Source organism: Coregonus lavaretus (assembly GCF_964263955.1).
Source record: "Coregonus lavaretus genome assembly, chromosome: 6".
NCBI classification, from domain to species: Eukaryota; Metazoa; Chordata; class Actinopteri; order Salmoniformes; family Salmonidae; genus Coregonus; species Coregonus lavaretus.
This window is the reverse complement of record NC_139993.1, coordinates 8,973,276-8,999,339: the sequence shown is the minus strand read 5'-3', so window position 1 is coordinate 8,999,339 and position 26,064 is coordinate 8,973,276. Positions and strand designations below refer to the sequence as shown.

Genomic DNA, 26,064 nt, shown 5'->3' with positions numbered 1-26,064 from the left:
AGGGATGGATCGAGTATGTCCCTCCTGGGCACCCAGCACCGTTCCTCCGGACCGTACCCCTCCCACTCCACGAGATACTGGAGACCACTCATCCGGCGCCTCGAGTCCAAGATGGTCCGGACCCTGTACGCCGGGGCCCCCTCGATGTCCAAAGGGGGCGGAGGGGTCTCACCTATCTCATCCTCTTGGAGTGGGCCAGCTACCACCGGCCTGAGAAGAGACACATGGAACGAGGGGTTAATATTTTTATACTCTATGGGCAGTTGTAACCTGTAACACACCTCGTTCAATCTTCTCAGGACTTTGAAGGGCCCCACAAACCGCCGACCCAGCTTCCGGCAGGGCAGGCGGAGGGGCAGGTTTCGAGTCGAGAGCCAGACTCGATCTCCCGGTGCGTACACCGGTCCCTCACTGCGGTGGCGGTCGGCGCTCGCCTTTTGCTGACGGATGGCACGCTGCAGATGGACATGGGCAGCGTCCCACGTCTCCTCCGAGCGCCGAATCCACTCGTCCACCGCAGGGGCCTCGGTCTGGCTCTCGTGCCATGGTGCCAGGACCGGCTGATAACCTAAAACACACTGGAAGGGTGTTAAATTGATGGAGGAGTGGCGGAGAGAGTTCTGGGCCATCTCTGCCCAGGGGATGAACCTAGACCACTCCTCTGGCCGGTCCCGGCAATAGGACCTCAAAAACCTACCCACATCCTGGTTGACACGTTCCACCTGCCCATTGCTCTCTGGGTGGTACCCCGAGGTAAGGCTTACCGAGACCCCCAACCGTTCCATGAACACCCCCCAAACTCTGGAGGTGAACTGGGGACCTCGGTCAGACACTATATCCTCGGGTACCCCATAGTGCCGGAAAACATGGGTGAATAGGGCCTCAGCGGTTTTTAGGGCAGTAGGGAGACCCGGCATGGGAAGGAGACGACAGGCCTTGGAAAACCGATCCACAACGACCAAAATGGTGGTATTCCCCTGGGAGGGGGGAAGGTCAGTTACGAAATCCACCGATAGGTGGGACCATGGTCGTTGTGGAACGGGCAGGGGATGTAGCTTACCCCTGGGCAAATGTCTAGGCGCCTTACACTGGGCACACACCGAGCAGGAGGAGACATAAACCCTCACATCCCTGGCTAACGTTGGCCACCAGTATTTCATGCTAAGACAGTGCAATGTCCGGCCAATACCTGGATGTCCAGAGGAGGGTGATGTATGAGCCCAATAAATAAGTCGATCACGAATCTCGAGCGGAACGTACGTCCGCCCCACAGGACACTCGGGGGGAGTAGGGTCGGTACGCAGTGCCCGCTCGATTTCTGAATCGACCTCCCATACCACCGGAGCCACCAAACAAGACTCCGGCAGTATGGAAGTAGCCTCGTTGGACCTCTCCTCTGTATCATACCGCCGGGACAGGGCGTCTGCCTTACCATTCTGGGACCCAGGGATGTATGTGATCTTAAAAACGAACCGTGTTAGGAACATGTTCCACCTAGCCTGACGAGGGTTCAATCTCCTAGCTGCCCGGATGTACTCCAGGTTACGGTGATCAGTCAGAATGAGGAAAGGGTGTTGAGCCCCCTAAAGCCAATGCCTCCACACCTTTAGGGCCTGGACTACGGCTAACAGCTCCCTGTCCCCAACATCATAGTTACGCTCCGCCGAGCTGAGCTTCTTGGAGTAGAACACACAGGGGCGGAGTTTAGGTGGCGTGCCGGACCGTTGTGACAGAACTGCCCCAATACCGGTCTCGGACGCGTCTACCTCTACTTGGAATGGTAAAGAGGGATCCAGATGCGCCAGCACAGGAGCCGAGGTGAACAGGTTCTTTAGTTTGACAAATGCCCTGTCCGCCTCAGCCGACCACTGCAAACGCACCGGACCCCCCTTTAGCAGGGACATAATGGGGGCTGCAACCTGTCCAAAACCCCGAATAAACCTCCGGAAGAAGATGGCTGCCGTTTTACAGCCCTCTAACCAATTGTACTATTATGTGTGTTTTTCCGCGTTATTTGTAATTTATTTTGTACATAATGTTTCTGCCATCGTCTCTTATAACCAAAGAGAGCTTCTGGATATCAGGACAGCGATTACTCACCTCGCGTTGGACGAAGACTTTTTCTTCAACGAGGCGTTCGCGAAGGATATTCTACAAACACCCAACAAGGCCCAGATCCCCGTCATTCGCGTGAGGAAGAGACGGAGATATCGTGGACGCAGATCCGGGTGCCTTGTAAGGATCCGACGGCGAACGAGTAAACTGCCTCTCCCATCAATCCTATTAGCCAACGTTCAAGCTTTTGAGAATAAAATGGACGATTTAAGATTACGGTTATCCTACCAACGGGACATTAAAAACTGTAATATCTTATGTTTCACGGAGTCGTGGCTGAACGACAACAATGACAACATTCAGCTAGCAGGCTATACGCTACATCGGCAGGACAGAACGTCTGACTCTGGTAAGACAAGGGGCGGCGGTCTGTGTATATTTGTAAACAACAACTGGTGCACAAAATCAAATACTAAGGAAGTCTCGAGGTTTTGCTCGCCTGAGGTAGAGTATCTTATGATAAGCTGTAGACCACACTATTTACCAAGAGAGTTTTCATCTATATTTTTCATAGCTGTCTATTTACCACCACAAACCAATGCTGGCATTAAGATTGCACTGAATGAGTTGTACAAGGCCATTAATCAACAGGAAAACGCTCATCCAGATGCAGCGCTCCTAGTAGCCGGGGACTTTAATGCAGGGAAACTTAAATCCGTTCTACCTCATTTCTACCAGCATGTTAAATGTGCAACCAGAGGGGAAAAAACTCTAGACCACCTTTACTCCACACACAGAGACGCATACAAAGCTCTCCCTCGCCCTCCATTTGGCAAATCTGACCATAACTCTATCCTCCTGATTCCTGCTTATAAGCAAAAACTGAAGCAGGAAGCACCAGTGATTCGGCTAATAAAAAAGTGGTCAGATGACGCAGATGCTAAGCTACAGGACTGTTTTGCTAGCACAGACTGGAACATGTTCCGGGATTCTTCAGACAGCATTGAGGAGTACACCACATCAGTCACTGGCTTCATCAATAAGTGCATCGATGATGTCGTCCCCACAGTGACCGTACGTACATACCCCAACCAGAAGCCATGGATTACAGGAAACATCCGCACTGAGCTAAAGGGTAGAGCTGCCGCTTTCAAGGAACGGGACTCTAACCCGGACGCTTATAAGAAATCCCGCTATGATTGAATCATACTACACTGGCTCTGACGCTCATCGGATGTGGCAGGGCTTGAAAACTATTACAGACTACAAAGGGAAGCACAGCCGCGAGCTGCCCAGTGACACAAGCCTACCAGACGAGCTAAACCACTTCTATGCTCGCTTCGAGGCAAGCAACACTGAAGCATGCTTGAGAGCACCAGCTGTTCCGGATGACTATGTGATCACGCTCTCCGTAGCCGATGTGAGTAAGACTTTTAAGCAGGTCAACATTCACAAGGCCGCAGGGCCAGACGGATTACCAGGACGTGTACTCCGAGCATGTGCTGACCAACTGGCAAGTGTCTTCACTGACATTTTCAACATGTCCCTGACTGAGTCTGTAATACCAACATGTTTCAAGCAGACCACCATAGTCCCCGTGCCCAAGAACTCTAAGATAACCTGCCTAAATGACTACCGACCCGTAGCACTGACGTCTGTAGCCATGAAGTGCTTTGAAAGACTGGTCATGGCTCACATCAACAGCATAATCCCAGAAACCCTAGACCCACTCCAATTTGCATACCGCCCCAACAGATCCACAGATGATGCAATCTCTATCGCACTCCACACTGCCCTTTCCCACCTGGACAAGAGGAACACCTACGTGAGAATGCTATTCATTGACTACAGCTCAGCATTCAACACCATAGTGCCCTCTAAGCTCATCACTAAGCTAAGGATCCTGGGACTAAACACCTCCCTCTGCAACTGGATCCTGGACTTCCTGACGGGCCGCCCCCAGGTGGTAAGGGTAGGTAACAACACATCTGCCACACTGATCCTCAACACGGGGGCCCCTCAGGGGTGCGTGCTCAGTCCCCTCCTGTACTCTCTGTTCACCCATGACTGCATGGCCAGGCACGACTCCAACACCATCATTAAGTTTGCCGACGACACAACAGTGGTAGGCCTGATCACCGACAACGATGAGACAGCCTATAGGGAGGAGGTCAGAGATCTGGCCGTGTGGTGCCAGGACAACAACCTCTCCCTCAACGTGACCAAGACAAAGGAGCTGATCGTGGACTACAGGAAAAAAAAGAGGACTGAGCACGCCCCCATTCTCATCGACGGGGCTGTAGTGGAACAGGTTGAGAGCTTCAAGTTCCTTGGTGTCCACATCACCAACGAACTATCATGGTCCAAACACACCAAGACAGTCGTGAAGAGGGCACGACAAAGCCTATTCCCCCTCAGGAGACTAAAAAGATTTGGCATGGGTTCTCAGATCCTCAAAAAATTCTACAGCTGCACCATCGAGAGCATCCTGACTGGTTGCATCACCGCCTGGTATGGCAACTGCTTGGCCTCTGACCGCAAGGCACTACAGAGGGTAGTGCGTACGGCCCAGTACATCACTGGGGCAAAGCTCCCTGCCATCCAGGACCTCTATACCAGGCGGTGTCAGAGGAAGGCCCTCAAAATTGTCAAAGACTCCAGCCACCCTAGTCATAGACTGTTCTCTCTGCTACCGCACGGCAAGCGGTACCGGAGTGCCAAGTCTAGGTCCAAAAGACTTCTCAACAGCTTCTACCCCCAAGCCATAAGACTCCTGAACAGCTAATCATGGCTACCCGGACTATTTGCACTGCCCCCCCACCCCATCCTTTTTACGCTGCTGCTACTCTGTTAAGTATTTATGCATAGTCACTTTAACTCTACCCACATGTACATATTACCTCAACTACCTCAACTAGCCGGTGCCCCCGCACATTGACTATGCAACGGTACCCCCCTGTATATATAGCCTCCCTACTGTCACTTTATTTTACTGTATATATAGCCTCCCTACTGTCACTTTATTTTACTTCTGCTCTTTTTTTCTCAACACTTTTTTGTTGTTGTTTTATTCTTACTTTTTTGTTTAAAATAAATGCACTGTTGGTTAAGGGCTGTAAGTAAGCATTTCACTGTAATGTCTGCACCTGTTGTATTCGGCGCATGTGACCAATAAAATTTGATTTGATTTGATTTGATTAGTAATTAGCAAAACCCAAGAACTGCTGCACCTCTTTTACAGTGGTTGGAGTTTGCCAATTACGCACAGCCGATACCCGGTCTACCTCTATCTCCACGCCAGACGCGGACAACCGATAACCCAAAAAGGAGACGGACTCCTGGAAGAACAGGCATTTCTCTGCCTTGACATACAAGTCATGCTCCAACAGTCGTCTCAACACTCGGCGCACCAGGGCTACATGCTCGGCTCGTGTAGAAGAATACACTAGGATGTCGTCGATGTACACCACTACACCCTGCCCATGCATGTCCCGGAAAATCTCGTCAACAAAGGATTGGAAGACTGAAGGAATATTCATTAACCCGTATGGCATGACGAGATACTCGTAATGACCCGAGGTGGTGCTAAATGCTGTTTTCCATTCATCCCCCTCCCTAATGCGCACCAGATTGTACGCGCTCCTTAGATCCAACTTTGTGAAGAACCGCGCTCCGCGTAATGACTCCGTCATCGTAGCAATCAGTGGAAGTGGGTAACTGTATTTCACTGTGATCTGATTGAGACTACGGTAATCAATACACGGGCGCAATCCCCCGTCCTTCTTCTTCACAAAGAAGAAACTCGAGGAGACCGGAGAAGTGGAGGACCGTATGTATCCCTGTGCCAAGGACTCGGCTATGTAAGTCCCCATAGCCGCAGTTTCCTCTTGAGACAGGGGATACACATGACTCCGGGGAAGAGCTGCTCCTGTCTGGAGATTTATCGCACAGTCCCCCTGTCTATGAGGAGGTAGCCGTGTTGCCCTCGATTTGCTAAACACGAGTGCTAAATCATCATACTCAGGGGGAATGCGCAGTGCGGGCACTTGGTTCGGACTCTCTACCGAGGTCGCCCCTACGGAAACACCTAGACATCTCCCTACACACTGGGCAGACCACTCCATAAGAGCCCTCTGTTGCCACGCTATGGTAGGATCATGGGTGCTTAACCAGGGAAGGCCCAACACCACTGGGTACGCAGGAGAGTCAATCAGATAGAACTGAATGATTTCCTCATGACCCCCCTGCGTCGTCATCGTCAGCGGTGCTGTGACATCCCTGATCAGACCCGACCCCAACGGCCGGCTGTCTAATGCGTGGACAGGGAATGGAACTTCTACCGGCCGAAGGGGAATTCCTAACCTAGCACAAAATGCCCGATCAATAAAGTTCCCAGCTGCGCCTGAATCTACTAGCGCCTTATGCTGGCAATGAGGTGCCACCTGTGGAAATCTCACAGGAATACTCATGTGACCAACAGAGAGCTCTGGGTAAGTGGGGCGCCTACTCACCTGAAATGACTCCCCAGTGCGTGGCCTGCTGTCACCTCTCCCAGGAGACCCTCCCCAGCACCTGGCCGCGGTGTGTCCTCCACGACCACAGGTGGTGCAGGGGATGGCCTCCCTCGGGTTCCCTCTCCTCCTCTCTCTAGCACCAGCACCCCCGAGCTCCATAGGAATCGGCTCGGAGGTGCTGGAGGGTGGAATGGACGACCCCCACTCGGGACGTCCGCGGGTAGCCAGCAGGGTGTCTAGACGGATGGAGATGTCCACCAACTGGTCGAACAACAGGTTGGTGTCCCTGCAGGCCAGCTCACGACGAACGTCCTCTCGTAGGCTACACCGGTAGTGGTCGATGAGGGCCCTCTCATTCCACCCCGCATCCGCTGCTAGTGTCCGGAACTCCAGTGCGAACTCCTGTGCGCTCCTCTTCCCCTGTCGGAGGTGGAATAGACGCTCTCCCGCCGCTTTCCCCTCAGGTGGATGATCGAAGACAGTCCTGAAGCGGCGGGAAAACTCTGCGTAGGTGATGGTTGCGGGGTCTATTCCCCTCCATTCGGCGTTGGCCCACTCCAACGCCTTGCCGGAGAGACAGGAGATGAGGGCGGAGACGCTCTCGTATCCCGAGGGCGCCGGGTGTATAGTGGCAAGGTAAAGTTCTAACTGCAGGAGGAAGCCCTGACACCCAGCTGCAGAACCGTCATATGCCCTCGGGAGCGAGAGCCGAATACCACTGGGTTCCGGTGCTGAGAGAGGAGGACTGGCCGTTGGTGCTGGGATGGTGTGAGAAGGCGTGGGCACCTCCCGATTCACCAAACGGCGCAGTGTGTTGGACACCTCGTCCATGGCGGCCCCGAGTTGCCGGATCATGGTGTCCTGGTAATTGATCCGGTCCTCCAGGGATCCGGGTGCCGCCGCTGTTCCTGCTGACTCCATAATGGGTGTGTTGTTCTGTCATTGGTACCGATGTGGATGTGGTGGAGGAGTCAGGCGCAGGACACAGAGGTAAAGTCCAACAGACTTTAATTGTCACCAAAATGCAAGTGAACACCTCCGACCTCAAAACAGACAACGAGGCGAGGGAAAAATACGCACACGCGTAAACACTAAGACATGAAACAAAACGGGAGCAAACACATAGCTCCGACACAATGGCAGGAAGCAACAACACACAAAATTACTAGAACAAAACAAGGAACTTATAGGACACGTAATCAAGACACAAATGGACACAGGTGATACAGACAGACAAAAACAATCAAATGCAGACACATAGAGCGGTGGCAGCTAATACTCCGGGGACGGCGAACGCCGAAGCCTGCCCGAACCAGGAGGAGGAGCAGCCTCGGCCGAAACCGTGACAACGTGGATGATATACAGTAGTTCCTGTACTGTTTGTAAACACCCTGGTAGCTTGATTAATAACCTGAAGCAGATTACACTTGATGAAAACCTATATTTTTAGGTCACCTGGAAAATAGAACTCTGTTAACATCATATACACTATCAAGCATTGCACACATATTATCCGGATAATGAATGTTAGTACTTGGCGGCCAATAGCAGCACCCCAAAAGAAGAGGCTTTAGATGAGGCAGGTGAACCTGCAACCACAACACTAGAACAACCTTTGGCATGAGATCCTCTCTGAGCTTCACAGGAATTTGGCTCTGAACATACAGCACATTCAGAAAGTATTCAGACCCCTTGACTTTTTCCACATTTTGTTACGTTACAGCCTTATTCTAAAATGGATTATTTAAAAAAATAATCCCTCATCAAATCTACACACAATACCCCATAATGACGAAGCAAAAACAGGTTAAACTATTTTTTTGGCAAATATATAAAAAAGAACAATCTGAAATATCACATTTACATAAGTATTCAGACCCTTTACTCAGTAGTTTGTTGAAGCACCTTTAGCAGAGATTACAGCCTTGAGTCTTCTTGGGTATGGTGCTACAAGCTTGGCACACCTATATTTGGGGAGTTTCTCCCATTCTTCTCTGCAGATCCTCTCAAGTTCTGTCAGGTTGGATGGGAAGCGTCACAACACAACTATTTTCAGGTCTCTCCAGAGATGTTTGATTGGGTTCAAGTCTGGGCTCTGGCTGGGCCACTCATTCAGAAACTTGTCCTCAAGACATTCAGAGACTTGTCCTGAAGCCACTCCTGCATTGTCTTGGCTGTGTGCTTAGGGTTGTTGTCCTGTTGGAAGGTGAACATTCGCCCCAGTCTGAGGTCCTGAGTGCTCTGGAGCAGATTTTCATCAAGGATCTCTCTGTATTTTGCTCCATTAATCTTTCCCTTGATCCTGACTAGTCTCCCAGTCCCTGCCGCTGAAAAACTTCCCCACAGCATGATGCTGTCACCACTGTGCTTCACCGTAAGGATGGTGCCAGGTTTCCTCCAGGCGTGACGCTTGGCATTCAGGCCAAAGAGTTCAATCTTGGTTTCATCAGACCAGAGAATCGTATTTCTCTTGGTCTGAGAGTCCTTTAGGTGACTTTTGGCAAACTCCAAGCGGGCTGTCATGTGCCTTTTACTGAGGAGTCGCTTCCGTCTGGCCACCCTCCATAAAGGCCTGATTGGTGGAGTGCTGCAGAGATGGTTGTCCTTCTGGAAGGTTCTCCCATCTCCACAGAGGAACTCTGGACCTCTGTCAGAGTGACCATGGGGTTCTTGGTCACCTCTCTGACCAAGGCCCTTCTCCCCCGATTGCTCAGTTTGGCCAGGCGGCCAGCTCTAGGAAGAGTCTTGGTTGTTCCAAACTTCTTCCATTTAAGAATGATGGAGGCCACTGTGTTCTTGGGGAACTTCAATGCTGCAGATATTTTTTGGTACCCTTCCCCAGATCTGTGCCTTGACACAATCCTGTCTCGGAGCTCTACGGACAATTCCTTCGACCTCATGGCTTGGGTTTTGCTCTGATATGCACTGTCAACTGTGGGACCTTATATAGACAGGTGTGTGCCTTTCCAAATCATATCCAATCAATTTAATTTACCACATGTGGACTCCAATCAAGTTGTAGAAATATCTCAAGGATGATCAATGGAAACAGGATCCACCGGAGCTCAATTTCGAGTGTCAATGCAAAGGGTCTGACTACTTATGTAAATAAGGTAATTCTGTTTTTTAGTTTTTAATACATTTGCAAACATTTCTAAAAACCTGTTTTCGCTTTGTCATTATTGGGTATTGTATGTAGATTGATGACGAAAAAAATGTATTTGATCTATTTTAGAATAATGCTGTAACGTAACAAAATGTGGAAAAAGGGAAGGGGTCTGAATACTTTACGAATGCACTGTATACAGAGACACTGTCCCCATATTTATTCCTGTCTCTTCTATGGATGTTATATCCCTGTATTGCTACTGCTGTGTTGTCAAATTAATTATCTAAGTGAGTCTCAGTGATGGCTAATATACACTATATATACAAAAGTATGTGGACAACCCTTCAAATTAGTGGATTCGGCTATTTCAGCCACACCCGACTTTCAACGTGGCACCGTCAATGGACGCCACTTTTCCAACAAATTTCTGCCCTGCTAGAGCTGCCCCGGTCAAGTGCAAGTGCTGTTATTGTAAAGTGGAAACGTCTAGGAGCAACAACGGCTCAGCCGTGAAGTGGTAGGCCACACAGGCTCACAGAACGGGACCGCCGAGTGCTTACATTTTTTAAAACATTTTTGTCATTTAGCAGACACTCTTATCCAGATTGACTTACAGTTAGTGAGTGCATACATTCTTTTTTTCAATATATTTTGATTTGTTTAACACTTTGTTGGTTACCACATGTCTCCATATGTGCCACTGCATAGCTGATGTCTCCACTATCACTCCACAATGTAGAAAACAGCAAAAATAAAATAAAAACCCATGAATGAGCTGGCGTCCAAACTTTTGACTGGTACTGTATGTGAACAAATTTGACTAGTACTAAAGACATTGTGTTATCATAGGTAGATTCCGTGATATGGAGTTACTATACATAGTAGGGGTACATTGTTTGCATCTGTTGTCAAGCATCGATCACTGAAGGGAACGAATCCCCCTCTTATTCATTCATAGGTTTAACTCTTTAGCTTTAGCTTTAGCTGAAGCGCGTAGCACGTAAAAATCGTCTGTCCTCGGTTGCAACACTCACTACCAAGTTCCAAACTGCCTCTGGAAGAAACGTCAGCACAATAACTGTTCGTCGGGAGCTTCATGAAATGGGTTTCCATGGCCGAGCAGCCGCACACAAGCCTAAGATCACCATGCGCAATGCCAAGCGTTGGCTGGAGTAGTGTAAAGCTCGCCGCCATTGGACTCTGGAGCAGTGGAAATGCGTTCTCTGGAGTGATGAATCATGCTTCATCATCTGGCAGTCCGACGGACTAATCTGTTTTTGGTGGATGTCAGGAGAAGGAAAACACTACCTGCCCAAATGCATAGTGCCAAATGTAAAGTTTGGTGGAGGAGGAATAATGGTCTGGGGCTGTTTTTTATGGTTCGGGTTAGGCCCCTTAGTTCGAGTTAAGTGAAATCTTAACGCTACAGCATACAATGACATTCTAGACGATTCTGTGCTTCCAACTTTGTGGCAACAGTTTGGGGAAGGCCCTTTGCTGTTCCAGCATGACAATGCCCCCGTGCACATAGCGAGGTCCATACAGAAATGGTTTGTCGAGATCGGTGTGGAAGAACTTGACTGGCCTGCACAAAGCCTTAATCCTTTGGGATGAATTGGAACGCCGACTGCGAGCCAAGCCTAATCGCCCAACATCAGTGCCCAACCTCACTAATGCTCTTGTGGCTGAATGGAAGCAAGTCCCTGCAGCAATGTTCCAACCTCTAGTGGAAAGCCTTCCCAGAACAGTGGAGGCTGTTATAACAGCAAAAGGGGGACCAACTCCATATTAATGCCCATGATTTTGGAATGGGATTTTCGACGAGCAGGTGTCCAGATACTTTTGGTCATGTAGTGTATGAATGCTACCTGAGGTTAGCAAGTTATTGATTTCATTAACCTTATTTCTTAGGCTGCATATATTAATATGGACTATTTTTTGCCCTTTCCTGGGTATCTTATTAGAGATAGACATAATATGGGAAACCACAAACAAAGCATGCCATCAATCAGGGTGCAGGGGTTAGGCTATGAACCCATCTGCTTGGTTCTCTCACCCCTTCCAGGCTTTTGGGTGGGAGGGCGGATAATGAGCCTGTCGTTACGGATGTGAGCAATGTCCCCACGCTCTCTGGCAGCTTTCATAGCTGGGATCAGTTTCAGAGTAGTCCTTGTTGAGGAAGATGTTGGTTCCTCAAGTTCTTGGCTCTCTCCATAACAGCCACCTTGTCCTTGTACCGCAGTACCTTTACCACTATCAACCTGGGTCTGTCACCTGGGCCAGATATAGGTTTTCCAATCCTATGGGCGCACTCCACCTCACTCTTCTTATGATCTATCTGCAGCTTTTCATCAATAATTTTTCTCACTTTCTCCTCAGACTCCGTCCAGGTCTTGTGTGGAGATTGGGATTCCACCCACAACAATGTTATTTTGCCTTGATTGTCCTTCTTGGTACTCCTTTTTGCCTGTCATTATTAACATCGATCATACAATCTTGTTGCAAATCCACACATGGCTTCCACCACCATTTAAATGTAAGCATCAGGTGTCTGTCTTACAGCCACATCCAGCCAAACATAGAGGATAAGCCATATGTAGCCGGAAAGTTAGTAGAAAGATAGCAGAACATTAGCACAACGTTAGCTGAAGATGATCAGTATTTACACGATAGGCTATACTCACTGAGGATGGGCCCAATCCTGTTAGCAGAGGGTTAGCAAAACATTAGCAGAATATTAGCAGAAGGTTAACACAACTAGCAGAACTTTAGCGGAACATTAGAAGAATGTGAACACAACTAGCAGAACATAAGCACAAGGTTAGCATAACATTATAGGAGAACATGAACAAAGATTAGCTGTAACACAAGAGGTTCTACTCACTGTGGATGGAGCCGATCTTGTTGCTCATAGCGTAGCGGATCAGCTGGTTGCCCGAGTCGTACATGACGAAGACCTGGTCGACGCTGAGCTTCTGGGTAGGCTGCACGGCCCTGACCGCCTCGTCATGGGGACAGCTCTGGTAGGTGATGGTCTGACGCCACTGGTAGGTCTTGGTCTGGACGCTGCCGTCCGGTAGGCTCACGGTGTAGTCGCGGTTGGAGGAGGAAGTGATCACTGAAGAAATGGAGTGTTACTACATTGAACATCCATATACAGTTGGTATCATAAGTATTCACCCCCTTGGCTTTTTTTCACAGTTTGTTGCGTTACAAAGTGGGATTTAAAAATATTTCATTTGGATGTGTTGTCATTGATCTAGACAAAATAGTCCATAATGTCAAAGTGAAAAGAAAATTCAACAAATGTTTTCAAATTAATACAAATTCTATAACTAGAATATAGTTGTTGCATAAGATTTCACCGTTTTTGTTTAGGCAAGCCTAAATTAGTTCAGGAGTCAAATTTGGCTTAACAAATCACATTGTGTGAAATAATACGGGTTGACGTGAATATTTTACCCATACATACAATATCTGTAAGGTCCCACAGTCAAGTGTTGAATTTCAAGCACAGATTCAACTACAAAGACCAGAGAGCTTTTCCAAAGCCTTATAAAGAAGGGCAGTGATTGGTAGATGGGTAACAATCACAAATCAGTCATTGAATATCTCTTTAAGCATGGTCTAGTTAATAATTATGCTGTGGATGATGTATTGAACCACCCAGACAGTCGTCCTTCTGAACTTAGCTGCAGGACAGGAAGGAAACTGCTCAGGGATTTCACCATGAGGCCATTGGTGATTTTAAAACCGTTACAGAGTTAAATGGCTCTGATGGGAGAAAACTGAGGATGGAGCAACAACATTGTAGTGACTCCACAATAATGACCTAAATGAAGAATAAACATTTGCAGAATATATACAGAATAGTCCACTATGCAACCAGGCAAAAAAAACTACTGCAATAAAACCACACAAAGGAATACACTTTTTGGCCTAAATGGAAAGCCTTATGTTTGGGGCAAATCTAACACAACACATCACTGAGTATTTGCCTCCTTATTGTCAAGCATAGTGGTGGCTGCATCATGGTATGGGTATGCTTGAGGCAAAGACTGGAGTTTTTCAGGATAAATAGAAACGGGATGGAGCTAATCACAGGCAAAATCCTAGAGGAGACCAAATCTGCACTGGAGTTGCTTACCAAGTTACAGTTTTGACTTAAATCTGCTTGAAAATCTATGGCAAGACTTGAATATTTCTGTTGACACCTTGACAGAGCTTGAAGAATTTTTAAAAGAATAATGGGCAAATATTGCAACAATCCAGGTGTGCAGAGCTCTTAGAGCGTTTACCCAAGAAGACCCGCAGCTGTAATTGCTGCCAAAAGTGTTTCTAAGACTATGTGTCTCGTGAAAAGAATAGGATAGACTTCTATCTGGCCGCACGTAAGAGCACTTTGAGTAATAACAACATTGGGATGAATGCTGACCTTTCTTATGTGATTTGATGTACTACAAACTGTGACAGTGTCGAGTTCCAGGATTGGGATCAATTCCATTTAAATTCAGGAGATCAAAATAATTTTAGTTTACTTCCTGAATTGACTAAATTGAAATGGAATTGACCCCAAGTCTGCATTCCAAGTTATATTGGTGTGGTCGTAACTTACGGTTGCTGCCATACTGGTAGATCTCCTTGTAGGGGTCGATCTGGACAGTGGAGCCGCGGGGGACCTCGGGGAGACGGCCCTCCAGATTGGTGCTCACCACCAGGTGGTCGTGCTCGTCGATGCCCTTGAACTCCTGCTTGATAGTCAGCCTCTCGTTGCCCGGTAAGAAGGTCACCTCGGCCTGCCTGGAGAACACGCCACCTGGAGGGGGAGCAGGGGGGTTGAGGGTATTTGTGTGCGTGTGTGTGTGTGAGCAGAGATGGGGGTGGGAGAAGGAAAGAGAGAGACAACTAAATCTCAGAGGTTCTCTTCAGCTCCTGAGCACAGATCTAGGATCATCTTACCTTGCCCAAAAGCTAACCTCAACCATTATGTGATGAAACACAAAACCTAGCCGTACCTAAGATCAGCATTTAGGGGCAACTCCATTCTGCATCCACACCCATACCCTTGAGTGTATCCTCCCACTTTCAGTTCTCCCTGGAGCCAAGAATATTACACATCAAAGGGGAACATTTTGAAGGAACTGAAGCCAGCTGGAAGCAATGAGCTGGAGCAACATTTTGAGGCCGAAAAGCAGAAAAATTCACAGAAAACAGGAACACAGAACAAATTCCCCATAATTTTCCCCATTATCGTTCTACCAACAAATCATGTCCAAGTGGAAGACTAAAGTGGAGTTCAACTTGTTGAGGAGTGCCACTTGGCACAATTCACTCAGACTTCCACGTATACCACTCAAAAGCACAGTAGAGCATCTACTTTCCCTGAGCAAAGAGATTGGCAGAGTCCAAATACCCTTACTTGCGTTCGAAATAGTAGACATTTTGGGTATGCAAATAAATAAAGTTTGATAGTACGTACACTACAGGTCAAATGTTTTAGAACACCTACTCATTCAAGGGTTTTTCTTCATTTTTACTATTTTCTACATTGTAGAATAATAGTGAAGACATCAAAACTATCAAATAACACATATGGAATCATGTAGTAACCAAAAAAGTGATAAACAAATCTAAATATATTAAATAGCCACCCTTTGCCTTGATGACAGCTTTGCACACTCTTGGTATTCTCTCAACCAGCTTCACCTGGAATGCTTTTCCAACAGTCTTGAAGGAGTTCCCACATATGCTTAGCACTTGTTGGCTGCTTTTCCTTCACTTTGCCGTCCGACTCATCCCAAACCATCTCAATTGGGTTGAGGTCAGGGGATTGTGGAGGGCAGGTAATCTGATGCAGCACTCCATCACTCTCCTTCTTGGTAAAATAGCCCTTACATAGCCTGGAGGTGTGTTGGGTCATTGTCCTGTTGAAAAACAAATGATAGTCCCACTAAGCCCAAACCAGATGGGATGGCATATCGCTGCAGAATGCTGTGGTAGCCATGCTGGTTAAGTGTGAATTCTAAATAAATAATGGACAGTGTCACCACCAAAGCACCCCACACCATAACACCTCCTCCTCCATGCTTTATGGTGGGAAATACACATGCGGAGGTCATTCGTTCACCCACACCGCGTCTCACAAAGACACCAAAAATCTCAAATTTGGACCCCAGACCAAAGGACACATTTCCACCGGTCTAATGTCCATTGCTCATGTTTCTTGGCCCAAGCAAGTCTCTTCTTATTATTGGTGTCCTTTGGTAGTGGTTTCTTTGCAGCAATTCGACCATGAATGCCTGATTCACACAGTCTCCTCTGAACAGTTAATGTTGATATGTGTCTGTTACTCTGTGAAGCATTTATTTGGGCTGCAATTTCTGAGGCTGGTAACTCTAATGAACTTATCCTCTGCAGCAGAGGAAACTCTTTGCTTATTTGAGTTGTTCTTGCCATAATATGGACTTGGTCTTCTACCAAATAGGGCTATCTTCTGTATACCCCCCTTACCTTGTCACAACACAACTGATTGGCTCAAACGCATTAAGAAGGAAATAAATTCCACAAATTCCAGGTGACTATCTCATGAAGCTGGTTGAGAGAATGCCAAGAGTGTGCAAAGCTGTTATCAAGGCAAAGGGTGGCTATTTGAATAATCTCAAATATAAATAATTCCATATGTGTTATTTCATAGTTTTGATGTCTTCACTATTATTCTACAATGTAGAAAATAGTAAAAAATAAAGAAAAACTCTTGAATGAGTAGGTGTTCTAAATCTTTTGACCGGTAGTATATGTGAAATGTCCAAAAAAAAGTATGCTTTAAATGCCAGGATGTCATACTCATTTAGGCTTTTAATCTAGTAGAATTCGCTGCACACTATTGAGGAATAGAATCGTCTTTCGAGACCAACATGTGTTTGACAATAATAATAATAATAATAATAATAATAATATGCCATTTAGCAGACGCTTTTATCCAAAGCGACTTACAGTCATGCGTGCATAATTTATTTTTATTTTTTTGTGTATGGATGGTCCCGGGGATCGAACCCACTACCTTGGCGTTACAAGCGCCGTGCTCTACCAGCTGAGCTACAGAGGACAACAGCTGATAATCAGCTGAGGGGACACGCTGTACCAAAATGAACGAATGGCGGGAATCAATGCAATTGTGCATTAGATTACACATTCTCAGTATGGATGAGCCTAGTATGGTGATATTTGTTGCTTACTGCATTCATTTTTGCTAAACAGTATGTTCTTAATAGTATGTAGTACTATTAATACACAGTATGCAGTTTAGGTAAGTAGTAGGCAAGCCAGATTTCGGACATGGCCTCTGACTATACAAAAAATATGTAATTCAAAGAGTGCAAATAAATCAAGCTAATTAAACTTAACTTGAAAAAATGTTGACCTAAGCAGCAATCCCACAGCAGTCATTCACACCTCAATCTTTGGAGGACATCTCATTAGACCACAGCAAACAAAGCCCCAAGCCCCAGGTGCCTTTGCTACAATGGAAGGAGCAGTAAAACCAAATGCAACCCAATACACATGAGAAAAGCCAAATGTATTCAAATCAACTGCTGCCTTTTTAATGACACTATGGCACTTTCTCAACTGTTTTTCCTAGATTCCTTGATGATTCGTCGCCTCTTTCTCCAAAAGCATTTTAGCAGAAGATCAGAGTTCCCTTCTCATGGACATTCTCGGGGGCAAGGAAGTCTTGAGAAAGACGCTATGAATCAAGGAAGCGAGGAATCACTTTTGTGATTCACCCAATGTCAGCTCTTACCTTAAAATAACTCTTAATGACACAACAATGTGCAAGACAATCGGCGACCAGCTCTTACCGATGACGCTGAAGCCGTTCTCGTAGCCGGGCTGCTCCAGAGCGAAGGCCCAGCCGATGACCCCTCCCAGGGAAGAGAGGGGCTGCAGGGAGGGTCCCAGGCCGGCCGGGATGGTGCTGATGGCCACGTAGGCGCGGCCATCATTGGCCACCACGTACGAGTGCAGGTCGTTGTTGGAAAACTCCAGCGGCGAGGGCGAGTTGCCCACGAACACCCGGCCGTTCACTTTGCCGTTCATCCGCTGGGGCTTACCTGCGTGTGGAATGTGAGGAAATTAACTTAATTTAATTAGATTTTAATTAATGTAACTTCAAATGTAACTGTGTGACTGTGTGTCAAGCATTATCAGGTTTTCAATTTCTTTATAAAATATGGAATCATTCTAAAACTTTATTTCATATATTTCATTAATGAATGTAGCAAGCTAACCCTAACCCTTATTACACAAATACTGTATGTATTTGGGGTATGGGGTTACTCCTACCTTCAGCCACACAATCCTTGCCATTGCCATAGAAACCAGGCCTACAGTGGCAGCAGTAGCCATTGGTGTAGTCCTTACAGTCGGCGAAGGACGAGCACTTCTGCCTGTTATTGGTGCATGTTTCAGAATTGTACGCAAACACTGCCGAAAAAGAAGACAAAACCACATTCTTAGAAAAAATACAATTTCAGAAAAAAAGGTGCTATCTATAACCTAAAAGGGTTATCTGGCTGTCCCCATAGTAGAACCCTTTGAAGAACCCTACATTAAACCCTAAAGGGTTCTACCTGGAACCAAAAAGGCTTCTAACTAGAATCAAAATTGATTATTCTATGGGGACAGTCAAAGAATCCTTTTGGAAACCTTTTTTTTCTAAGAGTGTAATTTCATTGGAGCTCTTGTTTGCTACAAAATACTTTAGCAGGCCGGTTAAACAAAGCAGCATGGCTCAAAACAAAGAAGCTCAAAACATAGCAGCACACCTTGCCCTAACTGCACACACAGAACTAACATCAACAACATGCATGATAGTCTTTCATGGTTGAGGGTTGAGGAGAAATTGACAACTTCTGTTCTAGTCTTTTTAAGAAACGTGTTTGTTGAAAATGCCTAACCACTTGTATAATCTATTTGCACACTTCAAAATAGACATACATACCCCACCAGACACACCACTATGGGTTTCTTCACGGTACCCAAACCAAAAACAGATTTAATTTTTACATTTTAGTCATTTAGCAGACGCTCTTATCCAGAGCTTAATGCATCGCTCAGTTATGTATAGAGCCACGTCATCGTGGAATGCTCTGCCTCCAGAGGTTACTCAGGCAAAAAGCAAGTTTAGCTTTAAAAAACGGATAAAAAAAACATATTTTATCACAGCGCCTCTCCTCTTTCTGAAGATCTAATTTAACTGTATATAAGAATATGAATATGTATCTATGAATAGTGTGTAAATAGTATTTTTGTTGTCTCTTGGTGTCTTTCCTATATATAACTTGTTTTATTTTTTTGAATTGAATATAATATCTTATGTTGTTCTTGTTTATTACTGTTCGGTACTTTGTCATGTATTTGGACGTTTTATGTGGACCCCAGGAAGAGTAGCTGCTGCATGTGCAGTAGCTAATGCAGATCCTTATAAACTAAACTAAACCAATGTTTCTCTCATGGCAATCTTGACTAGAATTCTATTTCCGTCCACAATTTTCAGACACAGATTCAATTGTTGTTGTTTCTTTCATGGCTTACCATCAACATCAAGGTCATCATCTTCGTCCACGACCACCACCTGTGGGGTTTGGGGCTGGTAGCGGGGTGGCTGCGGCTGGGCCGGCTGGACAGGCTCAGGGTATCTGGGCTGGACCGGCTCAGGGTATCTGGGCTGGACCGTCTCAGGGTATCTGGACTGAGGCGGCTCAGGGACAACAGGGTATCTGGGCTGGTACTGGACCGTGTGGACAGTTGGGGGCAGCTCCGGCTCAGGTGTCTCCTCTTCCTCCTCGCGCTCATAGGGAGGGAATTCAATCTCCTGTTGTTCTCCAGTGTTTCTGGGTGGAAACTCTGGCACCGGCTCCACCTGCCCACCTGCCACGCCCTCCTCCGGGGACAGGTTGGTGACCTGGCCTGGGGTGATGGAGGAGAAGAACGGGGAGGTGCCGATCTCGTACACCCACACACCACGCCTACCTGAGTTGGTCTCCCTAGCGGAAGACAGAATGGATCATTAGGAGACCTACCTCTATGAAGAAGCTTTATGCATATGTCAGGTTATATGTAATCATTACATAATTATCATAATGCAATGTAACTATGCAAATACAAGGTCAAAACATAATGACAGAAGCATAAACAAGTTTTCTATGAACATCACTTAGTAAGCCTATGTAAAAAACTTGCAGCATCTGGAAGCGCACTATAGAAATCCAATCAATCAACCAACCCAACCAACCCACCCACCAACCAATCAACTTACTCAGAGAGCTGTCTGACGGACGCCTCGTCGTCGGTAGTGATGCGGTAGTAGGACCCCTGGCTGCTGCTCCAGCTGAACCAGGCCTGGACCAGGCCCTGGCTGAAACCGGCGTGGACTGGCTCGCTCTGGCCCGCCACAGGCGTGGAGATGTACTGCAGCCCCTCCCTGGGGTAGAACAAGATGGCGTAGGAGGCGGACGCCATGGACGCCACCACCAGCTGGAACGTGTTTCTCTACATTGTAGAAAGAAAAAATAGTGCACTACCTTTGGCCTTGAGTTTGGCTTGGTAGAGTGAACTGAATATAGAACAAAACAATCTATGTAGCCCACCACAAAAACTGCAAACAGGTAACACAGTTGGAAGGACTATGTAACCATGAGTATCATCACTCTAATTATACTGTACCTGCATACCTGTAACTAAATTGTAAAATGTATGGGTTTTAGGCAACTTCATATTAGGTGGATAGAAAAGATGGTGTAAAATTATAATTTCAACTGCTATCCATATCAATGTGGCATTAAAACAAGTTTATCAACAGTTCAATATATCCAATGACATTTTTTTAAAGACTTGTATCAAAATGAAAATGACCCCTATCTAGGCCAAGCTATGAGGGTCCTCCATACCTTTCTGTCCAGCCCATCTCCTCGACCAGGCGCGCCGTGGGCCGCCACGTTCTCCCATGTGATGATTAAGGCGTGGGTGGGCTCGATCTCGTCGTCCTGAGGGAATGCCTGGCTGATGTGGTCAATGGTCCGGAGAAGCACAGAAGGCCTGCTGTCCTGTCGGTAGTACACCTTCCCCACTCCGTCGCTGTTGTCCAGATCTCCGAGGAAAGCCGCTATCATTCCGAAGCTGGCAGGCATCTTTCCCAGGTACTCAGACTCAACCTTAGGTTCTTCTACTGCCAGAAAGCCATTGGTGTTGATCTGGGATTGGAATATCACAAACTTGTTATCATCAGCAAAGACATGGATGATCATTTACAGCCTACAGTTCAAATAGCTTTTTGGATAATTATGTTTTTGAACCACAATGTGGTTGATGTCACAATTGTCAATGTCCATGATACAATCAGAGATCCTGTCACTTTTTACCCAACAGCTGCTGTGAATGACCGGCTGACAGCATGGCATTTGTGGGGTTCAGAAATGTAATTTTATCATGATGACTTCAACTAGAATTGAAATCTTAGGAATTTTGACAACGGTAAGCGATTGTAGCTTTGAAAACATGCTCAAGAGAACCCTCTCCTGCTGCAAACTCGGTTAAGTAAATATCCAGTTTTACAGCACGGTCAGGGTCCTCGCGAAAATAGTTGCCCAATAAATCTTAACATGCCATGACCCCTCCTTCACATAAATTAAGGCTTCCTCCCCTCCCCCCAGGGAAAATTGGGTATCTCTCTCCCCCTATTGTGAAAGATGTCTGAGGTTCCCCCTACAGATCTAGGATCAGTTTATCCTAGAGCAGACCTTATAAATGCGATATGGTTCTCCTACTGATCTAGGAACAGTTCAACCTTGACAAGGCCTGACTGCCTTATTTATACACTACATGACCAAAAGTATGTGGACACCTGCTCGTCGAACATCTCATTCCAAAATCATGGGCATTAATATGGAGTTGGTCCGCCCTTTGCTGCTATAACAGCCTCCACTCTTCTGGGAAGGCTTTCCACTAGATGTTGGAACATTGCTGTGGGGATTTGCTTCCAGTCAGCCACAAGAGCATTAGTGAGGTCGGGCACTGATGTTGGGCGAATAGGCCTGGCTCACAGTCGGCGTTCCAATTCATCCCAAAGGTGTTAAATGGGGTTGAGGTCAGGGCTCTGTGCAGACCAGTCAAGTTCTTCCACGCCGATCTCGACAACCATTTCTGTATGGACCTCGCTTTGTGCATAGGGCATTGTCATGCTGAAACAGGAAAGGGCCTTCCCCAAACTGTTGCCACAAAGTTGGAAGCACAGAATCATTTAGAAAGTCATTGTATGCTGTAGTTTTAAGATTTCCATTTACTGCATTCCATAGATTAGGCACAAATTAATTTATTTCAATTGACTGATTTCCTTAAATTAACTGTAACTTAGTGAAATCTTTGAAATTGTTGCATGTTGCATTTATATTTTTGTTCAGTGTAGTTACCTGTCCACATTTCTTATCAGTAACATAACTTTTGGATTACCCAAACTCAGTAATGTAATGTGATTACTTTCAGTTACTTTTAGATTACTTTCCCCTTAAGAGGCGCATGTTAGTAGTTGGCACAGCCACAAACCCTTATCAAAAGAAACAGGCTTCCGGCAAACATTTGTGGCAAACCTTTGGCCAATTTGTCGCAAATTTGCGACAAGCTCAGATTTGAGTTTTTTGGCAAACTGTTCCGGTAAATTTTCCTAGCCCAAACCATGAAAAACAGCCCCAGACAATTATTCCACCTCCACCAAACTTTACAGTTGGCACTATGCATTCCGGCAGGTAGCGTTCTCCTGGCATCCGCCAAACCCAGATTTGTCCATTTAATTGCCAGATGGTGAAGCGTGATTCATCACTCCAGAGAACGCGTTTCTACTGCTCCAGAGTCCAATGGCGGCAAGCTTTACACCACTCCAGCCGACGCATGGCATTGCGCACGGTGATCTTAGGCTTGTGTGTGGCTGCTCGGCCATGGAAACCCATTTTTGTACTGACGTTGCTTCCAGAGGCATTTTGGAACGATTTTTACATGCTACACGCTTCATCACTCGGCGGTCCTGTTCAGTGAGCTTGTGTGGTCTATCACTGCGCGGCTGAGCCGTTGTTGCTCCTAGACGTTTCCGCTTCACAATAACAGCACTTACAGTTGACCGTGGCAGCTCTAGCAGGGCAGAAATGTGATGTATTGACTTGTTGGAAAGGTGGCATCCTATGACGGTTCCACGTTGAAAGTCACTGAGCTCTTCAGTAAGGCCATTCTACTGCCAATGTTTATCTATGGAAATTTCATGGCTATGTGCTCAATTTTATACACCTGACAGGTGTGGCTGAAATAGCCGAATCTACTCATTTGAAGGGGTGTCCACATACTTTTGTATATATAGTGTAGTCAAAACATAATAAAGAACAGAGAAGAAAAACTGGTCTAAGGTCAATGCTTGGGAACTTCATCCTATACTGTGAATGGATATGGATATATATACACAGTGCATTCGCAAAGTATTCAGACCCCTTGACTTTTTCCACATTTTGTTACATTACAGCCTTATTCTAAAATTGATTAAATAGTTTTTTTCCCCTCATCAATCTACACACAATACCCCACAACGACAAAGCAAAAACTGTTATAATTTTTTTGTGTGCAAATGTATTAAAAATCTAAAACTGAAATATCACATTTACATAAGAATTTAGACCCTTTAATTAGTACTTTGTTGAAACACCTTTGTCAGCGATTACAGCCTCGAGTCTTGGGTATGACGCTACAAGCTTGGCACACCTGTATTTGGGGAGTTTCTCCCATTCTTCTCTTCAGATCCTCTCAAGCTCTGTCAGGTTGGATGGGGAGCGTCGCTGCACAGCTATTTTCAGGTATCTCCAGAAATGTTCGATCGGGTTCAAGTCCGAGCTCTGGCTGGGCCACTCAAGGACATTCAGAGACCTGTCCCAAAGCCACTCCTGCATTGTCTTGGCTGTGTGCTTAGTGTCGTTGTCCTGTTGGAAGGTGAACCTCCACTCCTGTTCAGAGGTCCTGAGCGCTCTGGAACAGGTTTTCATCAAGGATCTCTCTGTACTTTGCTCCGTTTATCTTTCCCTCAATCCTGACTAGTCTCCCAGTCGCTGTCGCTGAAAAACATCCCCACAGCATGATGCTGCCACCACCATGCTTCACAGTAGGGATGGTGCCAGGTTTCCTCCAGACGTGACGCTTGGCATTCAGGCCAAAGAGTTCAAACTTGGTTTAATCAGACCAGAGAATCTTGTTTCTCATGGTCTGAGAGTCCTTTATGTGCCTTTTGGCAAACTCCAAGCGGGCTGTCATGTGCCTTTTCTGAGCAGTGGCTTTTGTCTGGCCACTTTACCATAAAGCCCTGATTGATGGAGTGCTGCAGAAATGGTTGTCCTTCTGGAAGGTTCTCCCATCTCCACAGAGGAACTCTGGAGCACTGTCAGAGTGACCATCGGGTTCTTGGTCACCTCCCTGAGCAAGGCCCTTCTTCCCCGATTGCTCAGTTACAACCCCTGAAGGTCACAAACTGTACTATAGTGTCATGTTTCACGGCTCTCAGTCAAGGCTTATCTTGAAGACAGGTCAGTTAGAATAATTACTCCTAGCTAAAAGTTAAGCTCTTTTTAGTGAACCAGTAAATCTCAACGTTTATGCAGGTTAAAGGAGAAGTTTGCTTCATCACAACCAAATCTCTTGTTTTGAGAAACTTAGCCCAACCAGCGATTCACTTCCTCATCCTCGTTGTGCAGTATGGGGGCTCTGTAAAAACATGAACTATTTGGGTGTTGTTGGAGCCTTTGTTCATGTTTTTACAGAGCCCCCATACTGCACAACGAGGATGAGGAAGTGAATCGCTGGTTGGGCTAAGTTTCTCAAAAACAAGAGATTTGGTTGTAAAGAAGCACTTAGCCCAACCAGCGATTCACTTCCTCATCCTCATTGTGCAGTATGGGGGCTCTGTAAAAACATGAACAAAGGCTCCAACAACACCCAAATAGTTCATGTTTTTTCAGAGCCCCCGTACTGCACAATGAGGAACTCAATCGCTGTTTGGGGGAAGTTTTTAAGAAAGTGTCTGTACCCTTCCAAACCATGCCATTTACATCAGAAAATTAAACTTTTATTGTAAAAAAGCTACATTCTCCTTTAACTCGTTAACCTGCTCAACCTACTTTAATTAAATATCCCCCACACTGAGTAGCTCTCTCTTCAAAACTATGCACAAGAATGAAAACAACAACAATGTATGTTAAAACTCAAGCTATAACGCTCTTATCAAGAGCGACTTACAGGAGCAATTAGGGTTAAGTGCCTTGCTTAAGGGCACATCGACAGATTTTTTACCTAGTCGGCTCGGGGATTAGAACCAGCGACCTTTCGGTTACTGGCACAACGCTTACCCACTAAGCTACCTGCCGCCCGTATAATTGCCTCATCAACACAGACTCAACACTATACACGTCAGCTACCACAGTGACTGAAATGACAGCAACACTTAACAAAGAGCTGCAGTTAGTTTCAGAATAGGTAGCAAGGAATAAGTTAGTCCTAAATATTTCAAAAACTAAAAGCATTGTATTTGGGACAAATCATTTACTAAACCTCAACTAAATCTTGTAATGAATAATGGAAATTGGGCAAGTTGAGGAGACTAAATTGCTTGGAGTAACCCTGGATTGTAAACTGTCATGGTAAAAACATATAGATACAACAGTAGCTAGGAAGGGGAGGCAACAGCTAATGGGGATCCATGATAAATACAAATACAGTAGGTGAACTTGACACTGTGGACAGACCTAGCTGAAATAAAAACACCCAATTAAGGCAGTGTCTCCCACCCATTGTCTGCAAAGTCTGCAAAAACACTACAGTGAATACTGTAGTACTTCTTGTAGTATACTGTAGTATTTACAGTTAACTATAGTATAAATACTGTAGTAAAAAACCTGTAGTATATACTTGTCACGGTTTCGGCCGAGACTGCTCCTCCTCCTGGTTCGGGCAGGCTTCGGCGTTCGCCGTCCCCGGAGTACTAGCTGCCACCGTTGAATGTTTCGTGGTGTGATTGCTTTGGTCTGTCTTGCACACCTGTGTCTGTTTGTGTTCTGATTACGTGTCCTATAAGTTCCCTGTTTTGTATTGGTTAGATTGTGTGTTGTTTTCGCCTGTCCGTTGTGCTGCGTGTTTTTTCTCTGTTTGTTGTTTTTACGCATAGTTGCGTATTGCTCGCCTCTGTTGTTTTTGAGGCCGTTTATTTTGTATCTGTGCCTTTTGATACATTAGTAAACTTTTGTTGGACTAAGCTTCGGTGTCCTGCGCCTGACTTCCACACCACATACACCTCAGCCTTGACAGAAC

The 26,064-nt window shown here is 46.2% G+C and overlaps 1 protein-coding gene across 1 annotated transcript in view; it reads right to left on the bottom strand.

The window, feature by feature from the left end:
- The window catches only part of LOC311131120 (nidogen-1-like), a 67,862-nt gene that overhangs the window by 24,788 nt on the left and 17,010 nt on the right, over positions 1–26,064 (bottom strand). Inside the window, exons 2-8 of the mRNA XM_084163935.1 lie at positions 20,628–20,930; positions 19,997–20,229; positions 19,273–19,724; positions 18,022–18,162; positions 17,538–17,789; positions 14,294–14,494; positions 12,563–12,796 (exon numbers count right to left, since the gene is read on the bottom strand). Coding sequence (XP_084020061.1) covers positions 12,563–12,796; positions 14,294–14,494; positions 17,538–17,789; positions 18,022–18,162; positions 19,273–19,724; positions 19,997–20,229; positions 20,628–20,930 — 1,816 coding nt within the window. The remainder of the gene's footprint in view (positions 1–12,562; positions 12,797–14,293; positions 14,495–17,537; positions 17,790–18,021; positions 18,163–19,272; positions 19,725–19,996; positions 20,230–20,627; positions 20,931–26,064) is intronic.